The 12,656-nt window shown below is 47.9% G+C and overlaps 1 protein-coding gene across 1 annotated transcript in view; it reads right to left on the reverse strand.

Moving 5' to 3' along the window:
• Window positions 1-4,813, reverse strand: part of LOC123171501 (disease resistance protein RGA5-like) — a 7,931-nt gene extending 3,118 nt beyond the window's left edge. Inside the window, exons 1-5 of the mRNA XM_044588974.1 lie at window positions 3,975-4,813; window positions 3,630-3,700; window positions 3,473-3,586; window positions 2,336-3,301; window positions 1,760-2,179 (exon numbers count right to left, since the gene is read on the reverse strand). Coding sequence (XP_044444909.1) covers window positions 1,760-2,179; window positions 2,336-3,301; window positions 3,473-3,586; window positions 3,630-3,700; window positions 3,975-4,813 — 2,410 coding nt within the window. The remainder of the gene's footprint in view (window positions 1-1,759; window positions 2,180-2,335; window positions 3,302-3,472; window positions 3,587-3,629; window positions 3,701-3,974) is intronic.
• Window positions 4,814-12,656: the final 7,843 nt, after the last annotated feature.

Below are 12,656 nucleotides of genomic sequence, written 5' to 3' on the forward strand. Positions count from 1 at the left end.
CAATTGGAACCATGTTTGGGGACATGCAGTTGCGGTCGGGTGCGGCGCTTGCAGTTGAAGGGATGTTGTCGAGCTTGCAATTGGCCCACCCCCTCCGACAGAAAAAAAAAGTTCAGTTGCGGTCGGGTTACAAGACATGCAGTTGCGGTCGGGTGCGACACTTGCAGTTGTGGGGCTGTTGTCGGGCTTGCAACTGAGCCGCCCCCTCCGACAGAACAAAAAAGTCCAGTTGCGGCCGGGTTACAAGACACGCAGTTGCGGTCGGGTGCGACATTTGCAGTTGCATTCCTAGTGTCAGACATACAACTGGCCGGCACCCTCTCCCGCCACCCCCTCTGACAAAACAAAGCTCCAATTGCAACCATGTTAGGGGACATGCAGTTGCTGTCGGGTCCGGCGCTTGCAGTTGCAGGGATGTTGTCGGGCTTGCAACTGGCCCACCCCCTCTACCGGCGCCCCTTCCGACTAAAAAAAAGCTTCCAATTGCGACCGGGCTAAAAGACATGGAGTTGTGGTCGGGTGCGACACTTGCAGTTGCATTCCTAGTGTCGAACATGCAACAGGCCCTACTGGTCTCTACTCGAACCACAAACAAAGTTTAAAAAAACTCAAACCAGAAACATAGTCTAGTTGGCCAATGACAAATATTTTTGAGAAGGAAAAAGGATAAGTTACACGCCAATGACATACATACAATTGTGTGTGGCTGATGTGCATGAAACTGTGTGTGGTCGATGGGCGTGTCGGTGATAATATTTTTGGAAAAAAAAGTTGCATACAACAATAAAACATGTAGTTGCATGTGATTCGTGTACGTGCAATTGTGTGTGATCCATGTATGTCTAAACAAGTGACAATGTTTTTTAAAATAATAATAGCAATAGAAAATAAAGAAAAAACAAAAAGAAAATGGGAACAAACCAAAGCGAACAGCCCTATTAATCGCTACTGCCCCAGGAAACACGAGCACTAACAAAAATTCAGCCTAGAAGAAAGCCCAAAAAACAGACAAAGAAAAAGCCACACCACCCCTCACGGCCAGCCCATGGGGCATCTCTGTCCAACACAAAGAAGAATAGAAGAGACGGCAAGAAAAGAAAAAAGAAACAAGGCAATGGGCCGGGGGCACAACTAAAACAGGCCGATACGGCATAGGGAAACAGTGATCTTGAATCTTAAACAGAAAACGATGAAAGGTCAGGTACATCGACTGAGACTTCTTTAAAAATCAGTCGACTGATTTTTAGCCCAACCGTTAAGAATGCTGGAGCTAGAGGAGATGGAGGGAGGCGGCTATTGGCGCCGTGAGGGAGCGGGCTCATTGACATCGTGGTGAATCATCTGTCAAATGAGCTCGTGGAGGCATATGTTGCCAGCTCCCAGCTCGGCCTCAACTCCGACAAGATCAAGGATGACCTGACGTTCACGCAAGGGCTGCTGCATGAGACAGTAAACGCCAAGGCACCACACATGATCATCGCGGGAGGGCAGGATTCAACAATAGAGAGAGCAAAAATCATGTCTTGATGGGAAGGGGTTGCTTACCTGCGGATTTGAATGGATATGAATAGTTCTAGAGCACCACTGTTGATCACCTTCTCAGTCGCTCACGTTGACAACTGCTGCAGACCCCTCATCTTCTTCCAGTTCTTTGGGTAAACATTTGAAACAAAGCCCGATCATTAACTTGAGAAGAGAATTAACCTAGCTAACTCTGTCAAAGTCTACAGAGGATTGGCTGGTGAGACAAAAGACTTACGAGCCTCACTCCAATGAAAGTTGGTACGGTTGGGATGGGCATCCAATGCGAGCTCCAGCATATCAACCGCTTTTTGCACTGCTGCCAAGCAGTTTTCCTTAAACAAAAGACAAACCGTGACTTTTTGGAGAAAAGGAAGGTGTCGCATGTCGATGTTCATGTCACCATCAACGAGGTGAGACGCTCGGGCAAAGAAGTTAAAGGATTTCAGCCGGGGCATAGATCCTCGTGGAAACATAGATGGCCCCGTCTGAAAACAATAGAATCCACAATCTCTCAGGCAAGGGAATGTATCCGCGCCAATGATGAACCTTTGGATAGGAGTGGATTGGGCTCTGGTGGTTCTCACACGGAGGGAGCGAAGAGCAGGAAAATTCCCAAGGATCTGAATGTCGACCTCTGGCCTCACTCTATCCACTCCTATAGCCAAGCAGGAGAGGACGGGAAACAACCGATTAATCCATCTAGGCAATGTCGAGGTACAATAATTAAACCTAAGGGTCTGGAGTTGTGACGGGGGCACCCAACCGTCCCAGACATCGAACCTTGCATCCCCATCATTAGAAATATTTAGACTGTGCAATTTCCGCAGATTGGCGAGGGATATCAACAAAGAATCACACACACTCTCGTTGCCTCCCTTCCAGAAAAGTCCAAGTACCCTCAGCTCCATCAGCTTCCCTAGCTCCTTCTCAATAGCATCATTACCACCCACACACACGGTATTCAGCTGTTCTAAGGACACCAAGTTCCCTATCCCAACTGGCAATGCAATATTTGTGTAAACATATAGGCACATCAAATGTCTTAACCGAGCAACACCTGGTGGAACCTCATCAAATCCATGTATTCTTAAGTCCAATGTTTGCAAAAAATGAAGCTTTCCTATTTTCATGGGGAGAACACCAACATATGTATCCAGTAACCCTAGGTACCTCAGATGTAATAAATTCTCAACGCATATGTGACTACTTTCCCTAAGATCACAACCTTCTAGATCCAATATACGCAAAAGTTGGAAGTTTGAAAGAGTCTGAATCAGATTAACATCAGTTCTAAAGAGAGTAACAGACCTCAACTTTGACATACTTGTGGCGTTGATCCGATGGGTCGTGAGCTCTGACATGCTATTCTGAAAGGATAGCCTGCGAACCATGCTATCCGAATTACTTCTGCTTTGCTTAGTACCATCCAATATAGTAACAAAGTTTTCTCCACTAGACAGAGAACATATCAGATCAAGTACCATATCATGTACGCGGCAACCTTCCGACCTATATTCAACATCAACATATATTGGTTGAATCAAGTTTATGTTTATCAACTCATTGAAATATCTCTCTCCGAGCTCAAATAGTCTAATTTCTTCTTCTCCAGCTTGGATAAAGCCTTCAGCTATCCACCTCCATATCAACCGGTCTCTTCTTATGTCATGATCTTCTGGGAATAGACCGAGATATAACAAACAAGTCTTTAGGTGGGAAGGTAGATCATAATAACTAAATGATAGTATCCTCTGCATGTCCTTTGCAGTACTGCCTTATGCAAACCCACGACCAATAGAACTGAGTATCTTGTCCCATTGATACTTTGGTTTTATGTGCTGATCATTACTGGCTAAAAGACTGGCAATAGTTATGATGGCTAGTGGTACTCCGCCACATTTCTTCAAAATTTCTATAGATACTTGCTCCAATTCATCGGGACAATCACTTCCTTGGGAGAATATTCTTTTGTTGAAGAGTCTTCTGGAGTCACCATCATCAAGGGATTTAATATTATGAATAATACCACCACTAGATGGGCAACATGCATGCTTTAGAGACACTGCTTATGTGGGTTGTCGTTATTACTCCACTACCGAGATTGCTCTTAGAGAAAGCACACTTGATAATTTCCCATGCATCTTCACTCCATATATCATCAATCACGATTAAGTACCTGTGTGATTTTTCTAGAGTGTTAGTTCCATAGTTTTAAACGGCGTGCTATCTCGGCGCTATAGCATTTGGAGGGGCATCACGCTAAGTCGTTTGGCATCATTTAGCGAGCTATAGCGCCAATTTAGCGTGCCAACACTTCTACTGCTATTTGCCATAGACCGTTATTTAAAACTATGGTTATTTCACATATCAATGAATTATTGAACACACATTACCAGGTTTCTATTTAATTTTTTCTATTAATTTGGAGGTGTATATCAATGAATTCATACCTCTTATCGTGAAGAAATGCTCTCAGCTCATCGATGAGTTGTTGATTGTCCCTTACAGCCTCATTGATGTGCGCAAACATAATCCTATCAAGTACGTACAACATCTTCTTGAAAATATTTGTCATATTAGGATTCCGAGAGACTGAACAAAACGCTCCACAATCAAATTGCGCTATGATCTTGTCGTACACCGCTTTGCTAAGTGTTGTCTTGCCCAATCCTCCAAATCCAACGATAGACAACGTCTTGAATTGCTGCCTTGACATCCCATCTCCATCAATTAGCTTCTCAATCAGCTCATCCCATGTCTCCTCGATGCCCAGGAGCTCTGTGATATCTTTGTACACAGCCTTCATGCGAGGATCAACGATATTACAGGCACCATAGGCGCGGGCCTCAAGTGCGTACCTTTGACGGAGCCCGCCGAGCTCCTTGGCGAGCTCCTTCGCATCTCTGACGGCGCCAGAGATCTGATGGAGAGCCATGCCCTTGCTGAAAAGCTTCTTGGTCCGCTTGATGAACTTATTGACTATGTTCTTCATGTTGTTGGGGCTGAGTTCACCATGGACGCCGTCGTAGAGGTGGACCATGTACGCATCCACAGCGTCCTCCATGTTGTAGGAGAGCTCCCGGACCTTGTCCGCCCAGATTCGGACTTGCGGGTCCAGCTGCTCCGCCGGCATGTCGCCGACCTTGTGGAGGAAGACATACATCATCTCCAGCTGGGTGCGGAGGGACTTGACGTCCTTCTTCACGCGGTTGCTGAGGGTGAATTCGTCCATGAGGAGGTCGCCGAGCTTACGGAGTGGGGGGCTCAGCGCCCCAGCCGCAACCTGCATCGTGCGGGTGGTGTGTGAAGGAGCGAGGGCAGGTATTTCTGAACAAGTTCTATCTACAACGAAGCTGTTTGCTCCCGGTGTTTGGTGGGTTAGTGTTTGTAGAAATTATATGTTGGCTAATGTTGTGTTGTATTGTTCTGACCCTCGTATAGGGTATATATAGAAGTACATGAGGGGTAGAGGCTTGAAGTAAAAGACAAGATATTATGTGTTCAAACTAAGTTTATCTCTATCTCTCCTATCTCCACGTTTATACTTCTAACATCCCCCCTCAGTCGTAGCGGGAGTGGAGCGGACGATTACGACTGAATTTGAAGTCTTGCTCTTGTGTCGTCTTCTCTGTTGCGCCATCATCAACTGCGTCTCTGATGGATCGACACCTAGTGCGGTGACTGCGTCCCCTTCTGGTGCCTTCCCTGTCTTCTCCTCTATTCCCTCCCGCCGGCACAACGGGAGTGTCGTGGACGCAAGTGACGAGGCGGACGCTGTTGACTGGAGTTGTTGTAGATGAGTAGCTGTAGACGTAGCCATGTATGTCAATGTTGATGTAGCCGATCATGGTGATGTAGCCGTGGTCGAGGTAGTCCTGGTCGATGATGTAGTCGTCGTGGATGATGAAGCCGCACAAAGCTAGAGGCGCAAAAAAAAGTGCTATGTTGTAGATGACGGAGTTGCAGTCGTGGACGATGCACCTTGCGGATGTCAGAGGGTGCCATCGGCGATGAGTCCTCGAGTTTTGCCAGGACCGTAGGAAACCCATCGAGCACACATCGGTTTTGGCAGAACCGTGTGGCCATGTAGGGGTCGTCACTATAGTGACGCCATGTCAACGCAGTCGTGCTGTTGTGGATGACAAGGTTGTTGCCGTCGTCGGGGTCGCGTCTTGTAGAAAGGTCTGTCAAAGGATGCTAGATGTCCATCTTGTGAACAATGCAGCGGCGGTGTCGATGATAATGTGTTGCTTGAAGGCGTCCCTCGCGGCGACCAAGTGTCAACGCCGTGTCGCGCCAGAGAAGTCGATCAAGATTGCATCTCGTTCGCCACCGCCCTGGCGTGTGGATAGTGCATGTTGAGATCGCTTCTTGTAGACGTGCTCGATGAAGTATATTGGCTTGTAGCCTGACGCAGTCGTACAGCTTGATAATGCGCAGGGTTGGTGCAGATCGCTCGATGCAGCGGCTCGTGGACGTACCTACGCGGACAACTGGTTGGCGCTGCAGCGTGGAGTCCCCTGGCGAGGCCGCGGCTTCGGCGATGGCCATCATGTGCACCGGCTGGAATCGATCTGGGATCTGCGCGTGTGTCCGAAGTCGATGAAGACAGCTGATGCTGACGAGGCCCAACTGCATGCCCTCCCGTGATCGAGCGCCCACGGAGTCGCCGTGCGTCGGGATGATGTAGACAAGTGCAACCGGGCCCTTGGAGTTGCACCGTTGAAAGCTTGAAGCTAGCCGAATCGATACCAAGCCTGTGTCCTGATATAGCACGTACGTGCAGTTTTTGTGCATGCCATATACTGTATGTGCATGCATGGCTGCATGGGTCGATGGAGGTGCTTGCCGATGTAGTGCAAGTGCCGGCTCCAAGGGAACCGATCTGCTCCCTGTCCGACTTGTCGACGCGATGGGTGTGTGTGGAAGCCGATCGAAAACAGATCATATGCGTGGGCCGCCTGTTGCCTGTACATGTCCCCGGCGTGCCGGCCGGGGCCAGAGGTCGGTGAAGATGCGCTTGTGCAGATGCGCGGTCGGGCCGCCTGGACAGAAACCGGCGGCTGCTCTTCTGGATCGCGCGACCTGCCGCGTGTGCTCCGCTGTTGCACGAGCGTCGTGCCGGATTGTTCTCACCGGATTTGAGGGTCGGGAGAGGTATTTATTTGTGGCTAAAAAGAGAAAACTCAATCTAAGAGAATTTCGAATTGGAGTTGTTCTAATCTATGGAATCGATCTAATCTATGAAACCAATCTGATCTTTGCTCGATCGGGTGCCGCGCCCCCGGGAGAGGAGATTAATCTCCCCGGGGGTGGCGCGCTGCGAAACTGGTGGAAAGTTCTAGGATCGGTGTCGTTGGACAAACCGCTCTCATACCATGTAGAAATTATATGATGGCTAATGTTGTGTTGTATTATTCCCACCCTCCTATGGGGTATATATAGAAGTACATGAGGGGTAGAGGCTTGAAGTACAATTCAAGATATTATGTGTTTAAACTAAGTTTATCTATATCTCTCATATCTCCACGTTTATACTTCTAACAGTGTTGTACTGATGTGAGGGAGGCAGATAAACAAGACAGTCTCACATTCAAGCTGACTCACCAATATCCATCTGGTTACATTATTTGTTTCCTTGTTCTAAATATAGAAGTAACATGCCCTCAACCGGACCGTGCTGCCAAGGCCAATTGAGATGGAACAGTTTGCGAAAATATCAAACAACAGATAGAGTGGGCAAAATGTCTGGGACATTGAAAAGGAATCACTTGGTGCAGGCGTAGCTATCACTTGAACAGAGGTCTAGAATCAGTGATGAGCATTCAAACCATTGATCAGCTGATATTCGCTCAAACTGTTACGGCATTCTTCTTCTTAGATTTTCAAACGTTTATTTTGTATGCCTAAAATGGAGTAAGATGGAGCACGAACTTTGGCCGGAGGGAGCAGGAACGGTTCTGCAAGACCGTATTTTTTCATGAGTAAACAGATATAAAAAAACTAAAATTCCATCGTTTTCAGGCGCACGTGGCTCCCCGTTTGTTGGACCAATCGATCAAGCTTTCGTCTTCGTTTCATTATTATCCCTTGCTACCCACCCTCACATTGCTGTCTCTAGCTCTGGCCTCATGCCTGTGAATTCGGTGGTGGTCCCATTCGCCTTCTCTTTAGAACATAATCAAGACGGCCGGCCTTACGAATATTTATATTTCATTCAAGAGGCAAACAAATCAAGTTGTATACCTTATCAGCACAATCAAATGGCTGGCCAAACAAGTTAAAAATGGCATGGCAAAAAAAGAAGAAAATGTGTTCTTGCAAGATGCAACTGACCACCAACCGTTTGTATATCTGGCCCCTCTCCACCAAACGAACAGCCAGTATCCTGCAAATAAAAAATTCAACAAAGTAGCATCCTGTACATGTAGAAAAACGCTCCTTCCTCGTCCCATTGCTTCTTGTTCAAATATAATTCCTGGGCGGTGAGTGCCCAGATGAGTGTGCATGTCTGAGAAAGTTAAACAATACAAATTTTTTGTGTTTTAGAGAAGATCAAGACCCAAAGGCCTAGTTTATACTGAAAGCTTGACAAGGTCATCGGCCCTCTGCAACAGCATCAGACTGATCACACACGAAAAACAGCAAGAAAACGAAAACACCCCCGCTAAAGCCGGCCACAATGAAACATGGGAAGGGGGTTTCTCATCCCACACCAAATGTGAACTAGACACTACCAGCCAACTCCACCTCTGTCAAGCTCCACTCTGGGATTCACCACCATTTTTCAGATTCACGAACATCTTTTCCACGACGGCTTCAACTCCTTGTGTGCGTGACCGGCTTCTGCCTCTGCCACTGCGACTGTAACATGAAGGATACAACACGGTAAGTAAAGGCGAGTAGAAATGAATCAAATAAATTTCTGCCTGAGACAGGCCGCAAGTAAAGATCCACAAACTCTTCCCTGTTCATGTGCTAAGCTCAGCTCTAAGCATATCTGATCATACACTAAACAAGGCAAGTGACAGGACATTGAAATAAAATGCGATTTACGCGCATTGCATATCACACGGTGCTGTCACCCCGGCTAATTATGAACAACCAGCTGGATAGCCGAACTGACAGTGCTCGAAGTCAGGTACACACACATGCACACCCAGGTCGCATACATCTCGCAGGCACAATTCTATCTATAGAAAACAGAACACATAACGAAGCAAGTAATAACTGTAGAAACTAAGCAATAAGGCACTAGACAGACCTTCAGGGGCTATGTAATTGTTTTTAGAGGAAAGGCATACGCCCAACTTTATAGATAAAACCATAAGGCAGGTAGCAACAGCATCATCGAAACGTATCAAACACACCCAAGCCCCCGTTGGGCAGGACAACGCGAATAAAGTCATAGTACATGGCTCCCACGCCAGTACACGGCACACAGGCCGGAATAGAAGGAACCAACTAAGCTAAAGACTCAGGCCCAAAAGAATCCCTCAATCAACGTGCTCTTGTCTGCATAACTGAGACGCCGTGGTCCGGATTTTGTCGATCAGCATAGATAGCGCCTCTTGGTCGTCGGCTTTAGTCAATGATTTCCACTGTTGCAGGAAAGCACACGATTTAAATAAGCAGTCAGCCGGTTTAGCCGGAAACACGTGCTCGATAGTAAATTTGTTCCTAGTAGTCCACAGAGACCAGCATAAAGCCCCCAAGCCCACCCAAAAGATCCGTCTAGAAACACCGGAAAGGTTGGATGCCAGGCTGCGCAACTCCGCAAAGGATGCAGGGGCCCAAGACACATGAAGCCAGTCCCGCACACAACTCCAAATAAGCTTAGCCAGGTGACAGTGAAAAAAGATATGATCCGAGTCCTCCACCTCACCACAAAGAGCACAAAAATGGGAACCCGGCCCGTTTCTCTTACGAATCTGATCAGCCGAGGGCAGCCGGCCTCGAAAGGCTTGCCACAAGAATTTTTTTATCTTAGGGGGAATACGGGCCTTCCAAACTTTGGAAAAACGACTGGTAGGTGTGCCACCAACTAGCTTAGAATAAAGCGACTTAACAGAGAACCGCCCAGAGGCAGAAAGCGGCCAGAGCACCGAGTCCATGACCGTCGAGAGCGTAGGGAAGAGGGCAGTAAGACGTTGCCAATCTTCAAACTCTACAGGCGACAGAGAACGGCGAAAGGCCAGGTTCCACCCCTGGGAAGCAAGCTTCGCAATAGAAACATTAGGGTCAGAGCAGTAAGAGAAAAGGGTAGGGAAGGTCACCGAGAGGGGTGAATCTCCACACCACCAATCAAGCCAAAACCGAATAGAGGAACCATCCCCAACAACAAACTTAGCAAAAGATTGAAAAACAGGTCTAACTTTGACCAGAGACTTCCAAAACTGAGAGCCACCACGCGGCAGAGCGAACATCGGGCTAGAGGATGGGAAATATTTAGCCTTAAGGATCAACAACCAAAGGGGTTGTTCCTCCGCGCTCATAATCTTCCACCACCATTTAATCATCAGGCATTGGTTCATGATGGAAGTATTGAGAATCCCTAACCCCCCAAGGTTTTTGGGCCTGCACATCAATTTCCATTTGACGAAGCGATATTTGCGGCGGTTGTCCGCAGCATTCCAGTAAAACGCCCCACGGTGTTTGTCAAAACCAGCATGAATCCCAGCCGACAAGAGAAAGAAGCCCATAAAGAACATGGGGAGGGAGGAGAGACATGCATTAATTAGGGCCACTTTACCAGCGTTCGTATTATATCTACCCCGCCAGGGAAGGACCCTGTTTCCCACCTTAGTGACTATCGGGGCAAAATCTTTGGCATGTAGCACATCCGGGGAAATAGGCAACCCCAAGTATTTGAACGGATAGGAGCCCTGCTTACAGTTAAGAAGGTGGGCCACTCGTGTGGCTTCCGACCCGTCCACACCAGTCACAACTACTTCGCTCTTGGCAAAGTTAATCTTAAGCCCCAACATAGCCTCGAAGCAGAGCAAAATAAATTTGAGGTGGGCAAGGCAGGCCTCATTCATCTCGACCAGAATAATAGTGTCGTCCGCATATTGGAGATGGGTGAGACCATGGGGAATGAGATTAGAGCAAACCGGAGTAATGTGCCCAGTGGCAGCCGCCCTAGAAAGGAGACGAGATAAAGCATCTGCAACGAAATTGAATAGGATGGGAGAGGCAGGATCGCCTTGCCTCAGGCCCCTACCATTGGCAAAGAATTTGCTAACCTGACCATTAACATTGATGGCAGTGTGGCCTCCCGAGACCAACTGCATAATCCTATGGACGAGGGGCCCCTCGAACCCTTTGGCCAATAAAACTCTACGCAGAAAATGCCAACTCACCGAGTCATAGGCCTTCTCAAAGTCTAATTTTAGAATCACCGCTTTCGACTTACGAATCTTAAGATCATGAACGATTTCATGCAAACAGAGGACCCCGTCCAGAATGAAACGACCCTTGATGAAAGCCGACTGGAAAGGGCTAATGGTACGGTGGGCAATGGGGGAGAGACGAGTGGCAAACCCTTTAGCCGGAAACTTGGCGAAGTTATTAATAAGGGCGATCGGCCTAAATTGCGAGATCAAATCCGCGCCCTTGACTTTAGGAATAAGGGTAATGACAGCGTAGTTAAGGCGAGAAATGTCCACCGTACCCAACCAGAACCCTTGGATGATCGAACAAATGAGAGGCCGCAACTGCGGCCAGAATTTTTTGAAGAAGGGGATCGAGAAACCATCAGGGCCGGAAGCAGCCTGCGGGTTAGCCGAGCTAATCACCTGCCAAATCTCATCATCAGATAAGGGAACCATCAGGTCCGAATTTTCGTCCGGAGAGATCTTAGACCCCTCACCCCAAAAGTCGGGACAAAGGCCAAGCCCAGGGTCCGGCTTAGAACCGACTAGAGGGATTGTTCAGAAACTCTAACATCGTCAATCAACAGAGTGTCAATGAAACACCTGCGGCGTCTGCCATTCGCGATCGCAAAAAAATAGGCTGTCATAGCATCCCCTTTTAAGGTCCAGTTAAGGGCACCTCGTTGGCGCCAGTAAATCTCTGACTGTTGGTGGAGCAACAGCAAAGCGTCTTCCAGGGAGTAACGAGAAACCCACTGAGAAGGTGAAAGCCCAGATGTGTCAGCAGTTAGATCCAACTCACGGATTTGAGATTCGAGGGACTCCTTGTCTCTACGCAACTCGGCCGCCCTATTCCGAGACCACCCCCTTAAGAATTTACGCAACTCATAAGATAGCTTGTGCCAATCATCCAAGGGGCCAAAGGAGCGATGAGGAGAGGAGAGAAAATTAGTGATCTTAGAAGCCACCATGTCGCAAAAACCCCCCACAACAAGCCAAGAAGCATCAAACTGGAAACGGGAAGGAGAAACAAGAGAAAGGATACCCGCATCCAGGATCAGGGGAACATGATCAGAGCCCACCGCAGGCCTAGCCTTAAGCAGCGCTCGAGGAAATAGCGAGTCCCACTGAACAGAAACGAAAACCCTGTCCAGCACCGACCGGACAGGCGAGGATTGATGCTTAGACCAGGTGAAACGCGCCCCCACCCTAGGGAGCTCACGTAGCGCGCAGTTACTGATGAAATCATTACAAGTATTGGCGAGAGGCCAGGAGAAATTAGGATTGTTCTTGTCGGCCGGAGAACGTAGCAAATTGAAATCACCCCCAATTAGAAGAGGAATAGAACAGGTTTCAATCTTAGTCGATAGTTCGTCCAGAAAGAGAGGAGCAAACGTGTGATCCGCAGGACCATAAACCACCATAAATTCCCACAGAGTGTTGAGCTGACGATGATGAACCACACAGCTAGCCCAAAAGATGCCATGATCAAAAGTAATGAAATCAAAAACGTCCCGCTTGGACCCAATCAAGATTCCCCCAGACTGGCCCGAGGCGGGGAGAAGGTGCCAATCAAACCTATCCATCCCAGCTATCGCAGATAGTTCAGAAGGGGAAAAGGATTCCTTGAACGTTTCGACCAGCCCTAAAATGTCAATATGTTCACCACAAACCAAGTCATGAATCTGGTCACAGCGCCCCCTAGCACCGAAACCACGAATATTCCAGAATAGAGCTCTCATTTGCAGGAAAGGTTTT

The sequence above is a fragment of the Triticum aestivum genome, chromosome 7D (assembly GCF_018294505.1).
Source record: "Triticum aestivum cultivar Chinese Spring chromosome 7D, IWGSC CS RefSeq v2.1, whole genome shotgun sequence".
In the NCBI taxonomy this organism is placed as follows: domain Eukaryota; kingdom Viridiplantae; phylum Streptophyta; class Magnoliopsida; order Poales; family Poaceae; genus Triticum; species Triticum aestivum.